This window comes from Polyodon spathula, chromosome 2 (genome assembly GCF_017654505.1).
Source record: "Polyodon spathula isolate WHYD16114869_AA chromosome 2, ASM1765450v1, whole genome shotgun sequence".
Classification (NCBI taxonomy): domain Eukaryota; kingdom Metazoa; phylum Chordata; class Actinopteri; order Acipenseriformes; family Polyodontidae; genus Polyodon; species Polyodon spathula.
The window spans coordinates 35,306,020-35,331,584 of record NC_054535.1 but is presented as its reverse complement, the minus strand read 5'-3'; the positions used below and the strand labels follow the sequence as shown (position 1 = coordinate 35,331,584).

Here is a 25,565-nt window from a genome sequence, read left to right as displayed (position 1 = left end):
ATGTTAAAAAAAAAAAGTTATTTTGTTGTAATTGCACCCTCAGGGCCAGATGTAGATAAATGTAAATAAATGCAACAGTCTAGTTTTGGGCTGTGATATTACAGTGGGTGAATTCCACCATATTATTTTGAGGAAAATGTAAGATTAAGTGGAATTTTATGGGTAAAAAACACATCACAAAATAAACTTTACTGTACTGCATCATTATGTAGACCTATTATTATGTAGATATATTATACAGGCATAATATAGATTAGCAACATTTATTTTCAAACTGTTATTAAATTATTCCCTGAACCCAAATGTTACTGTTCATTTGTAACCTTTAATTATCTGGGCATCAATAGTTTTAATTGTATTCTTTTCGAGAGAGACTTTCTCTCAAAGGTACTGTACTCAAGTAAAGCTTTCCAGCGCTGAAAATGTACATTTCATTCAATGCAGCAGCATCTTCTACGTTTAAGATACCATACCGGGTAGTTTATTTATTTATATACGGCAGTGTACATGCATCACAGGGAGCTGTACACAGCAGAATAGTCTTTGCAATTCTTCTTGAGTAAATAACCATGGTGAGGAGAAATCCAGAGATTTGGAGTAAGATTCTGTGTCAGATATTAAAAGAAAACAACTAATGAAATGCAACACCTGAAAAAAGCAACCGTGACTATAATGTTAAATCTGAATCTCCTGCACACCCCTATACTGTACATGTGTCCAGTCTTTGATTATCCTGTTTCTCCCACCTCTGTGCAGGGTGTGCTGTCCAACATCTCCTCCATCACAGACATGGGTGGCTTTGACCCAGTATGGCTCTTTATCGTGGTCGGGGGGGTGATGTTCATCCTGGGCTTTGCCGGCTGCATCGGGGCCCTGAGAGAGAACACATTTCTACTCAAGTTTGTAAGTCAGCAGTGCAATGATGCTAAATATCTATCTGGACTTTTAAGTGAAACCTGGAGCTCATTTATTACAAGGACAAATGTGCCAAATGAACTTGCTAAACAAGATAAGTACTACAGGAACACTACAAGAAATTTATCACAATTATTTTGGCATACATTTCAGCTAGACGTCTATGAGAAGCCTACTGTAACTAGTGATTTTCCTGTGAGAAAACTGACCCCTTTTTAAAATTGTTATTTTTGTTTAGTTATCAAGTCACTTTGCTTTACAGCACTCAATTCTCAGGAGTTTGTGAAGGTAGATGAAACAAAACTTCCATTCAGCAACTTTATTTATTTTATTTTTTTTGGGGGTGTGGGGTGGGGGTTGTTTTAAATACGAGGCAGATTTTTGGTCTTAAAACTAAAATCATTCATGGATATTTATATCTTACAATTCTGTACCAATAGGCAGGGTTGATCTCACTGATAGCAAAATTAGAAAATGCATTTCAGAGAACGTTTGAAACGCAAAGATTTGGATGCATTAGACATATGCTAATAGTGGGTAATGTTTTCTCAAGTGTGCCCCCCCCATGTATTTATTGTTATTGTTTTATTGAGTTATATTTTCTCTGTACTTGCTGGGCTGCTCAGTGACGTATCAAGCTGTGTCTCAGAACTGGGAGATATAAAGAATTTGATAGAGTCTCCCCGCACTAGCAGAGAGAGTTTCCAGTCTGTTAAAAACCATTGGGTTTTTGGAAGTGTCTGCAGGAATTGGGTTGAACCTGAGGAAAGTCAGTCAGATTTTTTTTTAAAAAAAGGCTATTTTAATTCAGGAAAGAAGCTGAAAGACTAAGCATATGTGTACGTATGAAAGTGTGCAATGCCAGCAGCTGTAGAGTGTTTTGATAACTGTTGTCACCATATTTTAAAAGGTATACCAAAGCAAAGCAGACTGCTTGGAGATTGATGGGGAAAGCTGTGGTTAAGTGCTATGTGTTGGGGACTATAGATATTGCTGTACCGTGCTTTTCAAAAGATCCTGGGGTTGGTTTGTTTCAGGCTGTAAAAGAATAAAAGTGCCCTAGAGGTATTAAGGATTGAACTGTGACTGTGGGGATGTGAGGATTCATAACCAGAAAGACTTGTTATGTACTTATGTGTGCATGAATATATGTATTTGAATCCATCCCCATATTAAGGGACTGCGTGATTGAATAGCAGTATAGAAGAACAAAGTCATATTTATTTGGAGTTAATGCATGATAGAAGATAATCATGGTTTTCACATGCTAATCAAAAACTGAAAATGTCATTATCATCCAGGCCTACCCAGGTTTATACAGGTTTATGTGCTGATGAAATTTCTGTCTTTTTCACTTTGCAGTTCTCTGTTTTCTTGGGGATTATTTTCTTTCTGGAGCTGACTGCAGGGGTCCTGGCATTTGTGTTCAAAGACTGGATTAAAGATCAACTCAGCTTCTTCATAAACAACAACATCAGGGCGTACCGTGATGATATTGATCTACAGAACCTCATTGATTTCACCCAGGAATACGTAAGGAGGCTGTGTTGTGTAGATGATGACTAATCAAATGAGATGCTTTAAGCTGGCAGGAGAATGTAATTGCTGCTTTTCTACCCAGCACCTTGGATCTTGCAGATCAAAGATGATCTGACGTATAATCTGTGTGTATGTGCAGCTACCTGGCTCCTCACTGAGAGCTGAATATATGGAATGAAAAAAATGTAAATGAAAGCAAATAACATTATGGGATTGGGCCCTGTGAAAGGCTCCTGCTGTGTTGGTGCGTATATTCGCTGCTTGCTGGCAGATCGGGGCAGAGGTGTAGTTTGTATGCCCTGCCATCTAACAGGTTTATTTACATATTCACAGACACAGACAGCTCACATGACACTACCAACAATGGTAGCGCACTGAGGACATACATGGGAATGTACAAAAAGCAAAAAATAACTGTGCAAAAAACTATAAAATAAAAGGTGCCGTGAAAACGGCGGCACTACTCCTAATGAATGGAGGTCCCGCTTATACCCCTCGCTATACTGTAAGGAAATCTACAGTCTTTGAACTAATCTTTAGTCTTCAGTAATAAACAAACCCTGACTCCTGGCCATCTGTGGCTTTGGTTTCTTCTGGAGGCTGTGATCCCGGTTTACCCTTGCGGCGATCGGAGGGTTCACAAGATGTTTCGCTCTTTTTGTCCACATAGCATGGATGTTCTTCAGCCCGTTGGCTATGGCTTTGAAGCAGCCCTGAGGTGTATAAACGGGGCCTTTTTATACCCGACGCCCTGCTGGAACACACCTACCTGCTGATTAGGAGTCCACAGCTGGTAATTACACACAGCAGTCAGACTCTCCCAGGAGCGTCAGGCAATTAATTATTTACAGAAATCAATTACAATAAATAAACGTACATTTAACAGAACACGATTTACAATATTGTAGTGGCCGGTGATGTGCAGTGGTCATGGTGTAACTTTAGATAGGTTTACCAAGGCCTAAATTATCAACAATTACGTACAGATACTTTAAATAAATAATAAATTAATAACCAAGCACAGCTTACCAATTTGTCCGGATCAAAAGAGAGCAATCCTGGCATTTTTGTGTTCCTCAGCAAAGATCTTCACAAATGTATCCAGGTCCAAAGTTTGTGCCCTCTTCTGTTCAATGTTAATAATAGCTAAGTCACTGAAACGGCTGTCAGACATTGTATTGCGCAGGTACATTTTCTAACGTTTCAGAGCTAAGAAACTCCGTTCACAGGCAGCGCTTGACACCTGGAATTGTAATTCCAATAACACACAAGCAAAAGAGTTCATGGAAAGCATCTTTGTAAGGTTCAAGAAATGCTTTGCATTTTAACAAAGTATTTGGTTTCTCATTACGACATACTGTACATTTTTGTTCCATTAAGCATTTAGCCTGATGTAGTTCATGCACCAGGTCTTCACTGTCAGGCAAAATGCTTCAGCATATGGCCACACTGCATCCACTTGGAGGATGAGCCATCTCCTATGCTGCTGCTTGAGGGGGGATGGCAAAGAAGAGACCTGGGGGGTTGCTAGTTGGCATCGGGCAGCAGGCTGTGACTCTCCAGGTAATGCGATCTCCTTGGTAGGGGGCAAGGCGATGTTGGTGCATGATGAGATGGCGACCGGTGTGGCTCAGCTTCACCTAGGCGGTTGATGATCTCGCGGGGTCCCACTCAGGGGCTGTCAAGCTTTGGGCAGCAGCCTGTGACTGGGTACACCCTGTCACTATGTTTATTTTTGTATTATCGTTATTATTTAAGTGCATTTTGTGTTAAACGATTCTAAATACTCTTGTGGAATGTGGCTGATTGTTTGCCAATTTGAAGACAGACACATCAGTATAAACAGGGCTGGTTCATTTTTAGTCTCTTATATTGTGAATTTACGTGTCATGTTGGAAGGAGATTGCGTAGAGAAGAACTATCTGGATTTAAGTGGTTTGTTTGTTTCTCTGTGTACCTGTTGTATCCAGTCAGACTGCTGTTGGCATTCTGGGTATTGAGCCAGTATTACACCCAATATCACCAGCGCTACAAACACCAGAACAGTAACACAGCATGTCCCTTCTGCACGCTGCTCTGTCTGTGCACTGTGATAGGCAGCTGCATCCTGGGAACTCTCTATCAAGCCAGTACCCAAACCCAGGAAGCAGCACTATCAACTGTACCTGCACCCAAGCATTGCACTCCGTTTCATGAGCTATACTTCACCACTGGATTTAGCTGGACTGTACACTGTTTTGGGGTTTGTTTATTTTGCAGGCGGTGGTCATACTCCGGCCCAGGTGGTAGTGCGCCCATGTCCAGTGCGCGCCCAAACAACAGCTCAGCTGGGTTCTGGAGTTCTCTACCCAAAACAAGCAAGGCCATTAAATCGCTCAACCAAGCTGTTGCTTTGGGGGTGAAGGGGGGGTGGTGCAGGTCTTCTTAATCCCCAGGCAGCAACATACCTCTGTGAGCACCTGGGACTTGAAGTTCCTCCCCTGGTCAGAGTGCAGCTCCTGGCGGACCCCAAAGCGGGAGAAGAAGCCTTTGATCAGGGAGTCCGCCATGGTGCCCACCTTCTGGTTTGGCAGAGGGTATGGCTCAGGCCACTTGGAGAAGTAGTTCATCACCACCAGCAGAAAGTGGTTGAAGCTGTCTGAGACGGGGAAGGGGCCAAGGACATCTACCTTGACTCTATCCATGGGTGCCCCTACTGGGAACTGTTGGAGCACGGTGTGGGACTGTGTAGGGGAATCCTTGTAGGCTGTGCAGTCGTCACGTCCTCCACATCCCTTCGACAATGGCCCCAGTAGTAGGACTGCCAAAGGTGCCACAAGGTCTTGCTCACCCTGAAGTGTTCTGTGCCATTGACCCCACTGACAGTGTTCAGGACAGCAGGTTGAAGAGTCTGGGGAACCACTAGCTGCCACCGCTCTTCTCCGGATGCTGGCTCCACTCGGTGTCACTGCAGCACCTCCTCCTGCAGTGTCAGACTGCCCCATTGCACCCATAGCCCTTTGGTTTTGGGATAGCAGGTGGTTATGATCTCCCACGGGGGCCACATACCTTCCATCAGCCACTGGAAGGTAGTCTGTAGATCGGGGCCCTGTTCCTGCTGTGCCATCCAATCTTTGGTTGGAACCATAGAGATCTCCCTGCACCTGTAACTCTGGACGTAGGCTCCCATCTCATCCTGACTCTTTGCCATGCTCTCCTACACCCTTCTCCTCTGGCTTCCCTCTCATGCTGCTCCCTTCTCTCACAGTGGCGGCAGTCTTCTAATAGACAGGGGTAGCAGGATAGCGCATCTGCGTTTGTGTGGTTGTTGCCTGCTCTGCGATGGATGGCAAAGTCATACTCCTGCAGCTGCTCCAATCAGCGGGCAAGATCACCTTCAGGCTCCTTAAAACTAAATAGCCACTGGAGGGAAGCATGGTCAGTCCATAGCTTGAAGTGCCTTCCGCACAGGTACGGCCGGAACTGCTTAAGGGCTGCTACAACAGTGAGCATCTCCCGGAGAGTGCCGCAGTATCTGTGCTCTGGTTTGCTGAAGGTGCAGCTGAAGTAAATGATCTCTCCTCCAACCATTGGCTGGGACAGCATAGCACCTAGACCCTGGTCGCTGGCATCAAGCAGCTCGGTTGCAGGTGGCATCAGGATGGGGGCTTGGGTCAAAGCATCCTTCAGTGAGCTGAAGGCATTCTCACAGGGATTTGTCCACATGAATGGCTGGTGTTTGTGGAGCAACTAGTGAAGGGGAGCCTCGATGCTGGTGAACTGTGGGGTGATGTTGACTAACTATGGGATGAAGCGGTGGTAGTAAGAGGCGAGTCATAAGAAGTCATGCAGCTGTCATTGGTCAGTCATCGTCAGCCAAGTAGACCAAGCAGTGTTGGGGGAGATACCCATCAATACCCACTCCATCAGTCTCTTGAAGGTGGTGGGTGCATTGCAGTCCGAAGGGGAGGACTTTGAACTGCTAGTCCTCTCGCTGTGGAGAAAGCTGTTTTGGGGCGGGCTCCAGGGGATAGCTTGATCTGCAGTAGCCGCTGCAGAGATCCAGGGAGCTGAACCAGGCTGAGCCCAGTGACTCATCTATGCACAGCAGGGGGTGAGAAGCCTTGTTTGTGGTGTCATTGAGTCGGTGGTAGTCTACACAAAAGGGCCACACTCAGTTGTTCTTAGGTACGAGCAGAGGGCTCGATGTCTTGTATCTCTTTCAGGATTCTGTACGCTGCTCCTTGCTGGGTGAGGGGCAGTCGACATGGCTGCTGTCTGATAGGATGGGCGTCACAGGTATCAAAGGTGAATTGCACCAGGTGAGTGTGGCTGGTCTCCTCAGGTCAGGCATCGAAGTTGTCCTGAAACATGACCAGCAGTGTCCACAGCTGGGCACGCTGCTCCGGGCAAAGCCCCTCGCAACTATTGTGCCAGACAACTTCTACTGCCAACCAGGTCCCATGCTGGATTGATGGGGCAACAGGGCAGCAGATAAGTCGCTGGTGCTGGGGGTGGCTGAGGGGCTCAGTGAGTACAGGGCAGGGACAATGTGGTGGCCAGTGGTGGACAAGGCAGCGGCAGTCAGGCACAGGAGAGGGGCCGTTGGGCACAATCGAGTTCTGGGGGGCCTCAGCACCAGCCCAGTGTTGACGCAGTCAGGGGTGGTGATGTTCCCATGGCCTAAGTCCAGCAGGGTCCCACACACTGTAGATCTAGCCTGAGAATGCAGGGGTCTTGTACTGCAGCCAGTCAAACTTCATGGTGCTTTGCTACTCCTCCATACTCAACTTGCAGCCATCCCTTCCATGGGTGCCAGCTCCCCAGTGGCCATCTTCAACTTCATTGGGGTTGTACGTCCCCGTCTGCTACAACACGTCCGGTCAGATGGTGTTATCAGGGCAGTGCAGGGAACTACGTGGACCGAGGTGTGCAGGAATGTTCTGTCTCCTGTGCGTCCAACCACAGCGGTGTTGGGAGACTGGACAGCGTCAGCATTAGGGCTGAGTCGCTAAGGCTGTAGTTCCCCTCCTACATGGACCCCACCCCGTTTCCCTCCGGTCCTGGGGCAGGTATGTCTCGGGGCTCCAGGCGGCAATCATCCATAAGGTGGCCAGGCTGGCTGCATCGTCAGCACACTCTCTCTTGCTTCCTTGCTCTCTACTGGGGATGACAGCTGTCACTCTTGGCAGGGGATCTTGTCCATATTCGCAGCCTGGTACTCCTTCAGAGGCAAGGCTGGTCGAGCGAACAGGCCTGGTGGTCATGTGATGTGGTAGAGACTTGTCATCATGGCCTCAATTGCTATGGCCTGGTTCACCGCTTCTCCAGTGTTCGTGGACCAGCGAGGCAGACCTGATGGTGCCGTGGTGGTGGTTGCAGGCTGCAGGGGAAGTTATCCAAGGCAATCCGCTGGCTGAAGCTGTCGGTCTCATCAAGGTACACCTGTCTCACCAGGTGTGCGATGTCTGTGGCTAGGGTTCCCAGCTTCTCTCCTGGTCCTTTCCTCCAGTGTTGTAGCTGGTCCTGTAAGCCGAGGTACGAGCCACAATCTCCAAATCGCAGCTTCAAAACTGTAGTCGGTGCCATGCAGTCGAGCCTCTCCTCCCAGCTCAGGTCCAACAGCACTTTAGAGGCTAACCCCTCCAGGGCTTTTGACATGTAGGTAGCTGTCCTGAGGTCTGTCCAGTCATATTTGGCAGTGAACAACTCAAAATGGGCGAGGAAGGCGTCCAGGGAAGAGGTGCAGTTGAACCAGGGCAGCTTTGATGTTGGTACTTAGGGTGAGGCAAGCTGTTGGCTTGTTGCGGGTGACAGCGTCTCACCTTCCTGTGCCCTGCTTTGCAGTGTCCACTCTGCCCTGGTTGGTGGTCGCTGGAGGAGGTCCAGGTGGATCCTTGTTTGGTAGTCAGGGGCGGGCTTTGAGTGGGGTTTCAGTCTCGCGGCCTGCTGCTTCTCTGACAGCAGCGGCCGACTGTGCGATGGAGGGTGAGGGGGATTCTGACTCTGGCTGGCTGGAAACACGGTACTCTGATACACTGTGTGGAGGTCCCTCTTTCTCTGCTCTCCAGAGCGCCTTCACGATTGGCATTGCCTTCAGCCACGATAGCTCCCAACTGATGCTTCAGCCTCTGGATATCCTGACACCCCCGAGTCCTGCTGTGTGTCTCCTTATTCATTGTATACAGCTTACTTCTGACACCAGTGTAGCGGCCGGCTATGTGCAGGGTTCTGGTGTTCACAAGGATTTCGGGCTCTTCTCAGTGGGCTTTCTCTCTCTAATCTCTCTTTCTCTCATTGACTACTCCCAACTCTCCACAATTGGTGCACAGCGCTCCTTTTATGGACGCTGACTCCGCCCACTCATCACCCATTGGCCCATCTGAATCCACTCATATTCACACACACACACACACACAAACTGATAGACAGGCAGGCTCCTCAAGGATAGAAGGCGATTCACACTCACTCACTCATTCACATACAGCAGCACACAATACAGGTCACATTACGGGTACAGTATAAAGCTCCAACCCCTTCCCCAATCCGTAACAGTTCATGGGAGGTATATCGTTTGCCGCCGCTACATTATTGACACACAAATCCCACTCTTCATGCAAGGTGCTCCTGCCCTGAAACAGACCCTATCCACAAAGCTGTAAAACTATTAATGTCCTGTTGTATTTTTTCCCCTGCTAGTGAAGCATATGTTTGTACATAACAAACATGTCACACTGGAGTTTTACATTTAGAGTGCTGATTATATGACGAAACATGGTTAGTATAGGACATTTTTTTGCATGTTATTGAGAGTATCAGAATCTGGGGATACTTGGAAGAACCTGTCCGTTGGTCTGTCTGTATGTCACACTCCCCTTTTTACATTTACATACATTACGGATGAGGAAGGTTGTGACTTCATTTTCACATGATTCTGTAGCTTTAATTTGGTATTATGATGTAGGTTACTAACTTACTTGTCTTTTTATCTCACAATATAGCTTACTTGCTATTTTGTATATAATCTGGCTACCTGTATGTATAATAATTTGCTACATTTTGTATTGGTTCAAAATCTTTTCTCAACCCTGTGTACATAATACTGCACATTTTTTACATTGGCTATTGTTGTTTCCTCAATGTAAGAGTAGTTTTCAATTATCAATAGTTCAATGAAATCCCATAAGGCGATATAAATATATTTAGAGAGACCAGCCCCCCCAGAGAGCCTAAGAGTATAAAGTGAAGAATTGAACGTGCCATTTTCTGTGGATCTGTGTCCCAAATGAACCTTAGAATGCAATCTACTGTATATCTTGTGGTGCTAGTGCAGTAGTAAAACATGATTGACTCACATTTCAGAACAAAGGAGCAAGCAGTACACATACCCTGCCAGCTTGGTTGCATTTGTCAGTTCTTTTATTTCATTCTCTTGGTTGTACAGTGGGAGTGCTGTGGTGCATTTGGAGCCAACGACTGGAATCTGAACATTTACTTCAACTGCACAGATACCAATGCCAGCCGAGAACGATGCGGCGTGCCTTTCTCCTGCTGCACCAACGACCCTGCAGTAAGATGGTCTTTCAGTGCTATATTAGTATGCTAAAACGTTCTTTTCACTGCTAAAAAAAACTATTTTGTAGTTGCCTTTCAGTGGATAAGCAGATCATTAAAATTGTAAAACGATTAAAAACAATAATAAAAAAAGCTCTGTATAAAAGATTATTTAAATGCGGGTTCTACAACTCAAATTTGTTTTCATACAAACAACACATACAAGGCACTGTAGCAGAGAAGCCACAAAACACAAGCAATTCGCAAACATTGTAAATTTGTCTTACTCAAGGCAGCACACAGAATTTAGATGCAATCAGTCTCCATGTTTCCAAATACTGTCCACATTCTTGTTGGAAGTAGTCAATAAAGAGACATTTTGCAAATCTTTTCTATTTACCTCAATACATATTTATTATGAACCAAGTAAACCACTGACCAAGTCTAAAGTCCTGAATTCATTACCTATCCTGTCCTATTGTCTGAGTTCTGTATTACTTTATCTGTTTTCCGGCACATTTGGTCAGGATGCAAACAGAATAATTTTATTAGGATGAAACAGTACATGGTGATTGTTATGAAATTTTGACCAGTAGCACCAAAACCATAAAACCTGTACCTTTAGAACAGTACAGTGTGTGTTAAAGTACCAAGTTTTTGGTTTACATAATATAAAATAAAAGCAGCAACATTTTAAGAAGTTAAGTTCAATCATATGTAACAACCATAATTTGAATTAAATTGAATTTGTACAAAACAATACACATCTCAGACTATTTTTATTATAAATTTGATGCCATTTTGAATGAATGTACGTTTCAATACTAAATTATTTCTCCTTCTGTAGGAGGATGTAATAAACACCCAGTGTGGCTATGACGTAAGAGCAAAACTGGTAAGTCCTGTGTATGGAGCCGCTCTGTTAATAGCTAAGCCTTAGCACCAGGCACTGATGGATTGTTCTAAAGCAGTAGGCAGCAGTTTTGTGCACAGTTCTTAGCAGATTGTCTATAATATGTAGAAAGCAATTAATTGAAATTATCAACTAAATTGAACTGTTAATAGTTTACTTAATGGGTACAGGTCATTTTCAAAAGTATTGTAATAAATACAATGGCAGTAAGGTATCACACACTTTTGCTGTTAGGTCAGATTTGCTTCCAGAAACTACTTCAAATGAAATAGCTCATGTATTTACATAAAACAAGTTTATGAAAGTCATAAACTCCACAGCTACATCCTACATTGTTTTTAAATGTCTGTGTTTGACAGCTACACCAAATAACCATAAGTGGCAGAGTAGTGATAGTGCAGTGATAGTGGAAATATCAACAGGAATCAATCAGTAATTAACAAATAACCTCCATTAAAGATACATTCTGACATAAATGAAAATGGGTTTGCTTACATAAAGGCTTTGGTGAGGTCAAGCGCAGACTGGCTTGATGTATGGGGGTTGTTTTTGCAATTTGAATCTCTGTTGCTGTTACACTAAGATGTTTCCTCGTTAAAATTTACATTATGTGCAGTTTGGTATGGTGCAGAGTGGTAAGTGAATCGTCTAATATGGACTTTCAACTGCTATCGACCACCATGTTAAATGATAGAGAAAACTAGTGTTTGATAATGAAACTAAGGGGCTGCAGCTTTTCACTTCTCCTTAAGCTGTGTGGAAATATGAGATAGTGAAGGTAAATATATCAGTTTAATGGATCTGCAACATGAAAATAAATCTCATTCAGGTGTAAAAAGGAAATAAACAGGTGTACAGTATTTACAGAAATTGTGATAACATGATTTTTTTTTCATACTAAATTACTTTGATTTTGCATTATCATCACAGCACAATATAAAATTGGACCAAATGTATGACAAGAGAAATAATAAATGAGTCTGCATATCAAAAGCTTCTATGGAATTGTTAAAAAAATACTAAATAAAAAGTGAGTTACTACAGGTTTACTACATCTAGTAAAATGGTTTTAACTAAAATATATTCTTCATTTTTTCCCCTTTACATTACTGTGTGTGTGAAGGAATCTGAACAACAAAACTTTATCTACATCAAGGGCTGTGTACCACAGTTTGAGAAGTGGCTGAAAGACAATTTAACAGTAGTAGCAGGGATCTTTATTGGAGTTGCATTATTGCAGGTAAGAGGGGTTTGCTCATTTCGAGCATGCTACATATATTTATAACAACATGCACAACAAACTCAATTTTAATATATGCTGGACCACATTTCCTAAGCCGCAAAACAAATTATTCACTATGTCAAATCAGAAGCCCTGATGTGTGCAAGTGTTATTGTGTTTGATGAGGTAGTCATGTTGTCGAGTAGAAACGATAATGCAGTAATTAGAAAATATTTACCCAGTTTGCTTATATTGACAAAAGATCTATCTTTTTTGTTCCTTTTTTTAATGATTTATTAAGTAAGTGGATTCCGAGGTCCTGAAATAAACCGTGATGGATGTGGCCATTCTTTTTCTTCAGTTCCAATAAACAGGAAGGCAGGTGTCCAAGTTTTTTTTTTTTTTTTTTTTGCAGGGGCTATTTTTCTAAGTTTCTGTAGGAATGGTCACTAGAATACCAATCTCGTTTTTGGTTTTCTACTATATTGTACAGTGGATTTACATGTTTTTAAGTTTAAAACTAAAAGCTGTACCAGTTACAAACCACCATGGGTACATTCTTCTCAGCTTTGCATTCTAAAAGCATTTCACGTGGAATATTATTGTGTTAACGCTGTCATAGCAAGTGATATCGTAAAGCTGTACACTGCACATGCTGTCGTGTGTAACTTCGCAAAACATTTCCCAACCATCTGTTGAAGTGTGTGACAACAGAGACACAATTCAGTATGTTCACAAGCAGTTACGGACATGTTTTGCCTCACATTTTCATGATCTGAACAACTGTAATGTGTTATTGCCTTAATGGGGAATATGTATGTTGCTAGCATAGCTGCAAATAGAAGGGGGGGTTCAACAACATTTAAACAACCAATTTCTGTTATGCCTCTGGATTATCACAAGGGCCTAGATTCAAAGAGCTTTGTGTTGAGAAGGTGGGCACAGGGCTTGGAGCCGGTGTTGCATAAAACACATTTATTAGTTTAGGTGTAAGACTGAAGGATACTTTTCCCCTTCTCTAGTGTGTTAACTCAAATGTGTGTGTGTGTGTGTGTATGTGTGTGGGGTGGGGGTGGGGGTGTTTGATGCAACTGGACACTGGTTTCTACATCCTGTCCACCTAAAAAGCATTACATCCTAGGCCTCATGGAACTGAACAAAACTTTGGGGTTTGCCTGTCTGCTTTTGTCTGGTCCCCTTGAGTGACTTGGAGTACAAGTGTCATGAGTAAATATCAAAGTCCTACACGTATAGTGTTGTATAATAATCTATTTTTTGTTATTAACTTTCAGATTTTTGGGATCTGCTTGGCACAGAATCTAGTGAGCGACATTGAGGCTGTACGGGCCAGCTGGTGAGATAACGATACAATTTGCAAAAACGCAAAAAAAAAAAACAACACTAGCCACTGCATGTATATTTATACAGTACAAAAATGGATATAGAATGCCAGTTATTTTCACTGAAGTATTTTCAAAACTGTTCTTGGAGTTTTTAAAAGTCTGCCATCTAGTGGAAGTCATTCAAAAAGTATTTGTGATTATGCCTTTGCAAGGAACACATACTTAATTTATATTAAAATAAGTTTAAGCAAATTGGAACACACAGAAAATCATTAAACACGGTTGAGTAGTGTATTTGGTATAAAGGAAATGTTTAGAAAATGTTTCGATACTGTTACAAGTTTAGAAATCGAATAAGTAAAATTAACAAAACACAAAATGGCAATGTTAATGATAATGGTGCATTAATTGAGTCTTGTTAAATAGGATTATCTCCCTTTCATGCAAACTGTAATGCACCCATTCCAAAGGTTTTCTACAAAGGACAACAAATCAGAAACATTAGCCTTTATAAGTCTATACACTGTAAATATAAATCAATTTCAGTGCCTCATTACACTCACCAGCCCACAACAAACCTGCTCTTTCCTGTCCTGTTCAGTTAGGATAACTCACTTTATTACAGACTGACAATGGCTGCAAAGTTTCATATACAAGGATGCATATTCATGAATGCTTTTGTTTTTCTGGGGGGTGTGGAGACCAAAATGTCAAGAGCTGCTGTTTTCCTGATTTCTTTTAACATTTGCACATAAATAAAAGAAATGTGGCGTGTTTATGTAGCTCTGAGTAGGCATCTGTTTGACATGAGAAGCATTGGTCACTGGATGTAGCAACAGACAAGATTTATCAAAGTGTTTATAAGTGCAAGTTTTAGGAGACTTTGATAACTCTGGCAGACCCCTATTTGTTAAAGAGTGAGTTACTTCAAATATGATTTTAATTGATTCTTTACATTCCATTACCACTTTATGATTAATGCAATAATTATGTGCCGCACCAGTGTTGAGTCATCATCATTTTTTTACTATAACCCCATCTAAGCTACATTTTGATAGGCGTGGCTAGTACTTTGGCCCAGCAGAGTTGAAAGGACCCGTTTATGCATGGTTTTAATGGAATAAGGAAGTCTGTTTAGTGCCTGGCAGTTAGGATTGCCCAGACAAGCTCAAACCAAGCTATATCCAGATAAATAAAGATATAAAACTAAATTAGGATAACACAATATTGTAGATACCCAGAGCCACAGATACGTGTAAAATGTCAATTCAAAAGACATTTGAAGCTTTGGTAAATAGAAACTGAAGACTTATTGGTTGGTTTATATTCCTCAAGCATTTGAAACGCAGTCATTTGACAGCTGTCGTTTCCAAGCACCAGATTACCAGACCTTCACCATGGATAGAACAAAACTGTTATACCACACAGTGGCAATTCCTTATCAAATATGAAATGTAACCATTACCTAATGGGTATTTATCCTTAAAGACCATGAAAACCTTTATTGATATCAAAGGTGCACACAAAGGGCATAAAAGGACTGCTGACACATCGTCATCATATTTCCTTTCATTGACCTGAGAGAGAGATCCACACACAGATAAGTATCACTTCTATATGGTTCGGTCTGAGTTCACACTAATTGCAATTTTATTACATGCTTTTAGTAATTACTAATTCACGTTGTGCATTCAGCCGTGTTTTTCGTTAGTCCCTTAGCGGCCTTGTGCCTGCACGAAGCCGGTGACTTCGCCGCCTCTGCCCTGTGAACAAACACCTTAAGTCGACTACTGTTCTCTCTTAAGCTGCTAGATTCGGTGAAGCTTAAAAATAAGTTTTTTTTCTTAGAAAAATTATACTAAAATAATGATAACTGTTTTACTACTGTATTGTGAGAGAAAAAAAAAATCTTTGTGTGTATTTTCTGGTTTTTTCCACTGAAATACTAAAGACCGAGACACACGTTCAGGTCAAGCTGCTTGCAGTTTTTCCCTCAGTGTCTGGTTGCCACATTAAGCTCTGCTTGCAGAATTAGTGTGAAGACTATTAGGGCTCTAGCAGTAGGATTTCCCAGTTTTCAAGTTGCCAAGACCGTTATATAGGTGAGCATTCCTAAATTTACTTTCATGGTAACTGTAGGTCCCAGACCTGCTCCTGTTCCCGCCAGTACTTTGTACAGCGAATGAGGTTACCTTTGCTGATTCACTTGCAGTCACTGGGCTCAGCTCTGCTTCGGGGCAGACTGCTTGCAGTCCTTCCCGCAGTGTCTCGTTGCTGCTCTGAGGAGGAGGAGAAAGATCCACCGGTTTCGTAGATTGGAGCAATTGCATAAACAGGGAAATATATTAGCGGAGCTACTGCACGAGTGCACTGCTTTACCTGCTCCTTCTGTGCCTTCAGGACAACAGAGAGTAGTACAGGCCGAATGGTAGCAAGAAGTCTTTAGCTACCTCACATGACATGGCCAATCAAGAGTGCCAGTTGCGCAGGTGTAATTACCAGCAGAGCTTTTGCCGCTGATTTAAGAGGTCCACCGATGTCTTGCAGGTCCCATGGTCTGTAAATGACAAGCGGAAACAATATATTTTCGAGGAAGATCCTGCTCCCTCTCGGGTGTCTCCTCCAATACACCCAGACTTTCTTTTTGAGGTCCATCCTGGAGTCACCCTGTTACAGCGCCTGCTGTTTCACATTCAATGGGGATGCTGTACAGCTTGCATGAAGCAGAAAAGCTTGGCTTGTGTAATTTTCCTCCAGTAGATGCTGCTATTGCAGCACTGGTGCAAGCTCCAAAGCTAGTGCTCTTGAGTAAAGACGCTACCTGCCCAAATAAACAGTGTAGGAGACAATCCTTAAGAGGGCTTACTCAGCCGGTGCGTTCGCCACGTGGTTGGGTAATTACAACAATATCTTGGTAGCCTACCTACTAGGCTGTGAACTACATTATATGCAGAGTCACTTACAATAGCACATTGATTTAACATCTCATCCGCAGGATGGAGAACATTAAGTGACTTGCTCGTGGTCACACAGTGAGTCAGTCAGTGGCAGAGGTGGGATTTGAACCAGTGACCTTCTGGTTACATGCCCTTGACTTTAACCACTGGACCACACTGCTGGTACCTTGGTTGCCAGTTTGGTGCCGGTCTATGTAGTGGAGGAGTCCGCTTGGCGAGCTCCCATTACTCTGGGACATACTTTTGGTCCTGCAGTGGAGTCTACAAAAGAACTGCTGCACCTGATCCCCAGGCGGTCTCCTCCAAGCTTTTTTGCTTGCAATCACGTCTGCTAAGTTGCTTGGGTGAGATGCAATGCATTTTCAATTGCAAAAGCCTGCTTAATTTTTACAGAAGTCAAAGTGAAAATTATGCTTCGCACCAAGTCTGCTTTTTTGTTGAAAACCATCTCGGCATTCCACATTAACCAGATGGTGGCGCTTCAGGCTTTTCATCTGCCTCCTTTCCACTCTAACAAAGAGCAACAGCTCTGTACGTTGTGTCCAGTGCGGGCTTTAGCATATTATGTGGACACAACTCAGTTGGAGGCAGTCTGAACAGTTTTTCATCTGTCATGGGGAAAGCTCTTTCTAAAAAGACTGCCTATAAGCTAGCCAACTTGTCCCCTCCAGAAAAGAATTCCACAATAAAGAAAGTATGACTCGCATGTTTACTGAATTTGGCCCATATGGTTTAGGAATTGTGGTAGTAGTCCAAAAGACAAGTAATCTTTCAAATATTCTAGACCTAAAGGTAAGTAATTAATTATAGAGCATACTGTAGGACTTTTGTAAACAGTAGGCTTAGCTTTAATGTAGAACATGACTTTATTTTTTTTAGAAAAAAGAATGTACAATAGTTGAAAAACATAAAAAACATAAGTATAAATCTACTAAGAAGCAAATATGTTTTTATTTTTAAAAAGCAGCAGAAATTGGCATAGATCTTGTCAAATCCTGTTTTTGTTTTATTGTCCCCGCTGAGTTTTTTGCATTTTATGTGTACTTCTACTTTCAATGATAATAATTCTCATGTTCCTGCTTACCAGTTTTAACTATCCCTACCATTATGAAAAAAGAATGCTTTTTAGTAAGCTGTGCTTTTTAAAATCAAAGAATGGATTTAATCTAAAAACAAAAACAATGGTTTTATCACATTGAATTACTCATTTTCTGTATTTTAACTTGAATAACTGTGCAGGTAAAATTATTATTAGAAAAAAAGCGCAAAGGACTACTGAGGAAGCACATCTTCTGATTAGTGGACTTTGAATAAGGAATTTATCTATATGGTGCAGTTATGAAAACACTGAAATGGGAATTCCTATTTAGAATTGTCACGAAATGAAATGTTTGCCTCAGCATAATGGGAAGTGTTTCTAAATCCTGCATGTATCACAGAACAGCCTCTGGGATAAAACCCATTACTCCATACTTCTCATCATGCTCCCTCTAACTCCTGTGCCATGTTTGAGGAAGACTGATAGCCAAAATGGCAGTTGCTAACTATATTCCTTTTTAGATTTTCAGCATGAAATAAATCCAACCTTGTTTTCTTTTGCAGCTTGTTCACCTGACGTAGAATCCCACCATGAACCTTGAAAACAAGGTAAACCTTCACTTTTTCTTAACCAAAGAACACAAGCCCACTTTTGGTGGCCTTGTAAAGAGAGCTTCGGCTAGTTTGTATATTAATGTTAATTGTTAGCACATAGCTGTTTCATTAAAATTCTATAATGCAACTTAAAAGAGCTTTTCTAAGAGTTTTTTGACTATTTTATTTAAGAATTCTGTTTATTTTATTTATTTATTGTTTACATTTGAAGGTCTCTTCAAGCATGACAAAGCTTTCCAGGCCATAGAAATGTCAAGTTCCACAAATTGAAAACTGTAAAAAGGAAAGTCTGCACTATTGTTTTACTATATGTATATATACTTTTGTAGAAGTTACATGATGCCAGTTTTTGATGACTTTATATCAGTGTATAACACATTCTGTAACCAATGTAAAGTCTGTACATGCACTGCATGTCTAAAAAACCTTGCCTTTTTTTCCTTGTGTATTCAATGACCAAAAAAAAGACTAGTCCCTTACACGTGTCGCCTTTAAGGATATCAAAGCATTTATATTTATCAAGTACCGGTTTACTTACCTTGCCTTTTACCTTGTAAATGAGTTCCCACCGATGTCATGAAGTATACTGAATCTTTATGCTTTCAAGAAGTAAAATATAATCTTATGTGACAAGTCACATGTAGATTGAACCTTGTATTTGATTTAGTTTCAGCACCATTACTTCACCAGCAAGACAGCTTAGTACAGCTATTTGTAACCCAGGGCACCTGCAGTACTCCTCTCTTTAGCTGCTGCATTGCAAACCTTTGCATGCTTGGGGCTGAAGAGCATCAGCATTCTCTTTTTTGTCTGCCTCCCTTTGTCCCACCTCCTGGCATTTTGTAGTCTGGCCTGGCTTTGCAGTTTAGGTTCTCCATAAATTAGATGCCCGGCCCAGCAACTGAGCAGCACGTTTTTCATTTATTGGCAAAATAAATTACAACAATTTCTTTCCTGTGGGGTCCTAATTTTATCTTAACATTTGCAAATGTGAAGGTCAATGACAGGTGACAAACGCCTTGAAACAAATAAAGCAGTGCTCTGTAAGGCCTGTGAGGAAAATCTCACCTGAAGCCTGGCAGCACCATGCTCGACTGCTGTCATTCACCTTTCAGGAATACTAGGTTGACAAGCACCCAAAAACAAATGAAGAAAAGTAAACCGAAGCCCTAAAAGCAAAACCCATCAACATTAAGTATACCTACATATTCTCAAAAGGGTAACTAAACTGTCTATTCTTTAGGTTAAAATTGAACCATTTGAGCATCTTCTGGGAACCAGAATGATACATTAGCTTTAAATATGCTTCCGAAACAGGGAATACATTGTAAATGATGCTATAACCAAAAGGTCCCTCTAAGAGATGATGTGTATTGAGGAAGGCAAAGTTACCTTTTACTGTAATTGAGAATAGGTTGCCTAATAGAATTGTTTGGTTTTTGAACTTTGCAAATGGTAATCCACTTTGTTACTAACATTTCAGTATAATTTAAAAGCATTTGAGATCAGTATTCACAATCTAAAAATGTTATGACCTATGTGAGAGAACTGGAGTTTTATGCTGTTACCATCCCATTATGTTAAGCAAACTGTATTTTTATTTTTTTTTCTTGTTATGCCGTATAATGTGTTCCCTTATGTAAATCCTCTTATATATGCAGGTTTTGATGGCTAACAAAACATGTTTTATTAAAACAAAAGTGGTGTGTTAATGGAATGTACTTTTTATTTCTGATCATGATCCGATTCAGTGTTTATAACAACTGTAACTTGTGTTTTGACCGCATGTTGATTTCACGTAGATTCAATAACCCGTGTGCAATGACAAGCATTCGGTGATAGTCAGATGTGTGTATGAGTGGATCTGAATACTGAGTCCTCACAGGCCTGGTATAGTACTCACCTGACAAGATTCTTACATCTGCAAACATAGTAGAACCAGAACAGAAGACAAAAACTTACACAAAAAAAAAAAATTGTTTGACTACTTTATTGTATAATTTTAGGAACTGTGATTAGTTTTTTGACATTTCAAAAAGAGCAAGGCCAGTGAAAGGGGGCAGAGGTGCAATGCGGTACTTTTCCAGATGAGGGCTCTATTGGAGCTCTTAAAGTGCACAATCATAATCATACTCCCTGCCTCCTCTGCCTGTTCTCTAGGTTATAGGCACTACATCCCTATGTGGATTAGACGTGGACAGCCTGCGAGCAATGTGGCTAAACACTGTTACATCATCAACTGGACTACAACATGCACATCTTACTATGTGGCATTCAAGCAACAAAGGAAGAGTTGGACACTTGATGGGATGGGATTGTTTTTTTTTTTGTTGTTGTTTTGGCAGATTCATATCACAGCAATGGTCTAAAAAGTTACATTTTAAAATTTATGAATGTTACCTACAGTATATTTTTTGTTTTTGTTTGAGTTAACTGCGCAGACCTGTTTATGCATGCACAAGTTATATAAAGGGAGAGTGTTAGCAGGAACAGCGGGCGATGGACAAAACGGGAGACCGTGTGACATGACACTCCACAGACAAAGTGACGAGGAAGGGGGTTAGAGTCCTTTAGCTTTGTACTGTTAACCTCTGCTCTGTTAAGGACGCCTGCTGGGCCACAGTTTTGTTCTCATGGCTTCTGAGCTTTGATACAACATCCAGAAACATCAAGCCTTGTACTTCCTTATGCAGAGGTTCTGTGGGGGGAAAAACATTAGAAACACTCACTAAACAGTTTAATTCACACCCCTGCATCCAAGTTTGGTTTGTACAAACAAATAACCCCCTCTTCTCCTGCACGTTATATTAGCACAGGTCTAAAGTTTCTTACTGCGCTGGATTGAAAAAACAAACCCTTCAAGTGTTCTAAATGAACAATTTAGCTTTAAACAAACCTCCCGCGTAGCTTACTAGTATATATAATATTTACAGTGGTTTTGATAAAAAATGGTCCAAATTGCATTTACTGGAGGAATAAAGCCCTTGATAAATTTGGCCCGTGGAGAATCCTGAACAACAGTTTAATTGTTCAGTGGTTTTCTTATAAATCACTATGTAAAAGTCTTGACAGTGTCTCATCATATCTGAGATTCTAGTTGCTAATCCACTTTTCATGCAGATCTTGTTTGTTACCTTTTTTCTAGCCGATTAGGGAAACAGTCAAGCGTTCAGCAGGCACAAGTAAGTTGTCAACACTGATACCCATAAATAGCAGGTGTGATAAGATGGTGCACATTTGAAAAACAGCGATCTATAATCAGATTTCTTGTTACAGGGTGCTCTCTCTGGAGCTGTCATGTAATAGACACTGAAGGCTATGTATGATGCCAAGTGTGTAGCTAGAAGGTACAGTTTCATGTGATGGTACGATCAATCTGTGAAAGCACAACCTGTCATTTTATATTTTCTGAAGTAATCCACAATACATTGACCCATCCATCTACATGCAGGTTTAATACCAACAGTATTAATGCATGCAGTTAAAAAATCTTTTTTTCTATCCAACAGTTGACATGTGCTGTAGTGATATTTGTTAAATAAAATGTATCCACTTGCGCATGTAGTATAATATATTTATGGATATATGTTCAATTTCCTGTTTATTTGAAAAAAAGTGATTTTGTGTGTTTTGCATAATTCTCTATTGTTTCTGCTTAGATCATTATTGGCTAGACTTACTAATTAACTTCCATTTTCAACCACTGGGTCTGCTTCTGAAATAACTCCAAATATCTGAATGTCTGAAGTGAGGTGATATGAAAAAAATAACCACTAGAAGGTGTTCAGCAGTATTTTCTTTCCCTTCTGTAAACTGATTTTGTGGAGAGTCTTAGCCTCTGGTAAATAATGAAAAAGGAATAAAGAACTATTAAAAAAAAACACTAAGGCTGAACATGTTTAATAGATAAAACACATAAACATTTTGTAATCTGTTGTTTAGAATAAATCATAGCATTTTCAAAGACAAAATATAATTGATTAAGTATTTATAGTAAAATACTTAAATCAATGAAATTAAAGAAATACAGCAGGTCGTTTTTTATGAAATGTCAGATGATTCACAAAGACTCACCTGATCCCATGACAGTACAGATGAGTATCATGGAATTGTATTTGATCTCAGGGGCACTCCTCTCATCTGATAACAGCGTGTGTAGTACCTGCACTAGTGTAGCACTTTCCAGGTCCTTCTCTGCCATCCCTGTGCCAGAAAACACATTCAGATTAGTGTTCAGGGATGTTTTTGAACAAACCAACAATTTAACAATGATCTTGGTTGATATTAACTACCTCATAATACATCACAGCTTCCTACAGCTTTTAACCAAACATCAGTTTCATGATTAAGCCACAAGCTGTTAAGTAAATCAAGGAATCAAATGTGGATGCTGAAACAAGTACAGCTTTTTTCCCCCCTGAACTAAAACTGGGAATTCTTGTGACAGTTTTATCAAACTTCATATAATTTTAAATTATTATTTGGTAATTGCAAATCAGTGACCAAATTGGATTTGGGCCCATCATATTTTATTTTACATATGCTTTGTAGTGCAAGTATCTTTGGAACTACAGCCTCCACAATGCATGTCCCAAATACAACAAGTGACCCTGAGGTGGGGTCATTACTATACTCATCTTTGTCTTGCCAAAGTTATAATTACCCAAGTCTAAAGCAGCTATCAGTCCAAGAGCTACCAGGGCTTCATTCTGCATGATCATGTGCTCGCTCGTTGCCATGGTAGCCAAGTGTTTCACACCACCACACTGGATAATCGTCCGGACGACATCCTGAAAAAAGTCAGAATTGTTTGATAACTCAAGAACAAAGTCTTCATGATTATTTCTTTATTTAAATAAAAACAATGTAAAATGTCCTAAGAAGCAGAAACCATAAACAAGACAGGACACCCCACAGACTTACGAATCAATCTAGAATCAAAGCTTTAGTGGAGTCTTCAACACAGGGTGTAAATCACACAATGTGGTGTTACCATATACCTTCCTGTGATAAAGACTAATATCCATTGCTAGGCCTCGCTCTAGTAGACCATGTTAATGAGTGTGGCATAGGAAGTAAACATATACCAGGAAGAATAGTCCAAGTTTTGCAAAGTTTTGAAAACAAATCTGCACAGACACCATGAAAGTTAAAAGCAAGGAAAAAACTAAAAGGCTGTGGGCTACAGCACGTTGCTACAGGTGACAAGAGGCAAGGGCACTGATTTCAACACCTTTGTGATAACATTTAACATTCTCTGTTTTTATTGTAGTTCTACTGAATCTGTGGTGGAACCATCTGCAGTAATTTCACTTGAATTTGGGAGTCTGCAGCAAGTTCAGAAATCAAGTAGTATCTAAGATAAAACAACCTCTCATTAAACATACTCTGTCTAGATGTATCCACTATTTTCCTTACAGATGCTGCCTTGACAGTTGTGCTATACAACTGACCTTTGATTTGCTGTGCCTTATAAGTGCAGAGAGCAGTCGGTTTGATTCACCCATCACGCCTGCGTGGTCTTTAGCTTCACACCATTCCACCAGGCGTTCCACCAACTTCACATTTTTCCCCAGCTGTTCTGCAGCTTCGGCTAGTAAAAGAAAAAGAGGATAAATATGAACGGTTTCTCAGACATGGCATACAGTGTCTGTCAAAACATACACAACATACATAGAGTTTCTATGAAAGACTTTCAACATTACACCGAGCATATCGAAAACCAAATGCATGTGGAAAGGGATGAGTGATGTAGCGTAGTTTTATCTGACAACACTTTTCCAGTCATGTTGTACTAACTGATCTCTAGCCCAATAGCATACTGGCAGCAGCTTGGATCCACAATATTCTGTACATGGACTAATTCACTGTAGTATACAAATTTAGTTTATACTCTTGAAACCCATACAGCCATCAGACTTGACAATGGGAAACTTACATTAGGCAGTACTCCCTTGTCTGGATAAACAGGCTTTTCCATCACTTGATCTAAAATTAAATCCAAACAAAAAATGACTCTTCCCCACTCCATACTAGTTGAATGAAAACTGGACTCTGGGTGTCAGAATACGGATATACAGGAGATGATAGGAAGAGCTGTACTTTGAGAAAATGCATCTGTAAAAATGATCAGTTGCACAGAAAATATGCTCTAATATGTAATTTAGTGTTGCTTTTGGATTGTAATGGTGAAAGGTTATTGGAGATATGTGGCAATTCAGCTGGTGTATACGTTAGGAGTGTGGTGTTGGCTGGCCCATCTGGGTTTCTGTTCAAGCAGCTGTCGAGTAATGGAGCTCTTCTAGTGATTTAGCCACTTAAACCAAACAGATATCTTTTCTACTCCTACTGTATCTTTCAGAGCCGAGATAACTCAAAGCTGCCGGACGGCTGTTTTTTTTTTTTTTTTTTTTTTTCCAATGTCAACAAGCCTGGTTTCCAATTAAAGAGTGCATATATTAAATCAGTGCTGAAACTGCACAAAAAAAACATGCTGTCTATGCCCGAACTCTACAGAAATCGCATGTCTGCTTGCCAACACTGGCTATGAGGAATACATTAAACTGTTTAGCAACGTTACGTCTTTTCTTTAACTGGGTACTTTAAAAACGGCTTGCATCAGGTTTATGTATAATTGGCACTATATTATTATTAACAGGCTAATTTATTTATATTTATAAAAGATTTATTTTTAAAATCTTCGCTGATTAACGTAACAGCATTTAAGTCAGTGTTCTGAAGGAGCTGTGTACGCAGTTCCAGGACACTTTAATGAAAAGACATCCACAGCTCCATTTACTTTTATCCTTGTCCCAATGAAAAGTTAAATAATGTGTATTGACGACACATGACAGTAACACACCCCTTTGCTACTCCCTATTGCAAGTTAACTACATAGAAATGTAGTCCTGGATTCAATCTCTTAGCTAATTAGAGAAAGAAAAAAGCAAGTGAATTAATCTGATGAGTTGGACCGTTCCACTCAAAACCGAGTTTTAATTTATTTTGAATTATTTCACAAAATATACTTTAAATAGCACTAAGATGAAAGTTGTGTATGATCCATAAACCTCTAATCAGGCCTGTCTTAGAACAAAGGTACCTTGTGCATCAATCAGCATTCGTAACGTTCCCAGCAACTTGAACTGTACTGGAGGCATCTCTGATTTTAGAAACTTTAACACTTCCTCTGATACTCCCGCAGACAGCATCTTTGCCTTGTTCACAACTGAAAATAAAGATTTTTTTAAAAGAAAAAAAAAGGTTATTAAGAGGTGGTGCATCTTAGCACTACGGTTGAGTGTCAATCAAGACAAAAAGATGGTGTGCAACACTCACCTGGAATTGCCAGGTTTCGCAGGGCACTAAGGGCAGCGTGCTGAACTGTGACATTCCCATCTTCCACGTGTCTGTCCAGCAGATCCAGCAGCTTCTGAACAATCCCGGTGTCCACCATGTGGATGCAATTCCCGTCTAAATATAACAAACAA

General features: G+C 41.0%; 2 protein-coding genes across 7 annotated transcripts in view; one reads left to right on the top strand and one right to left on the bottom strand.

Moving 5' to 3' along the window:
- LOC121295701 (tetraspanin-5-like) overlaps positions 1-25,565 on the top strand; it is an 85,844-nt gene that overhangs the window by 36,467 nt on the left and 23,812 nt on the right. For 2 of the 4 annotated variants that reach the window (XR_005946963.1, XM_041220696.1), the window contains exons 3-9: positions 757-903; positions 2,278-2,448; positions 9,878-10,003; positions 10,835-10,882; positions 12,024-12,140; positions 13,415-13,476; positions 18,025-18,069. Coding sequence is in view for 3 of the 4 variants with exons in the window: in XM_041220696.1 (XP_041076630.1) it covers positions 757-903; positions 2,278-2,448; positions 9,878-10,003; positions 10,835-10,882; positions 12,024-12,140; positions 13,415-13,476; positions 18,025-18,037 (684 nt within the window). In the remaining variant the exon portion in view is untranslated. Of the gene's footprint in view, positions 1-756; positions 904-2,277; positions 2,449-9,877; positions 10,004-10,834; positions 10,883-12,023; positions 12,141-13,414; positions 13,477-18,024; positions 18,070-18,286; positions 20,548-25,565 lie in introns of those variants that run through there. The other 2 variants (XM_041220704.1, XM_041220683.1) reach the window with 2 other exon arrangements.
- LOC121295686 (rap1 GTPase-GDP dissociation stimulator 1) overlaps positions 20,050-25,565 on the bottom strand; it is a 74,538-nt gene continuing 69,022 nt past the window's right edge. For all 3 annotated transcript variants that reach the window (XM_041220653.1, XM_041220661.1, XM_041220671.1), the window contains 6 exons: positions 25,414-25,548; positions 25,178-25,303; positions 23,529-23,668; positions 22,739-22,865; positions 22,150-22,278; positions 20,050-20,773 (listed from right to left, as the gene is read on the bottom strand). In XM_041220653.1, coding sequence (XP_041076587.1) covers positions 20,646-20,773; positions 22,150-22,278; positions 22,739-22,865; positions 23,529-23,668; positions 25,178-25,303; positions 25,414-25,548 — 785 coding nt within the window. In that variant the 3' untranslated portion in view covers positions 20,050-20,645. The remainder of the gene's footprint in view (positions 20,774-22,149; positions 22,279-22,738; positions 22,866-23,528; positions 23,669-25,177; positions 25,304-25,413; positions 25,549-25,565) is intronic.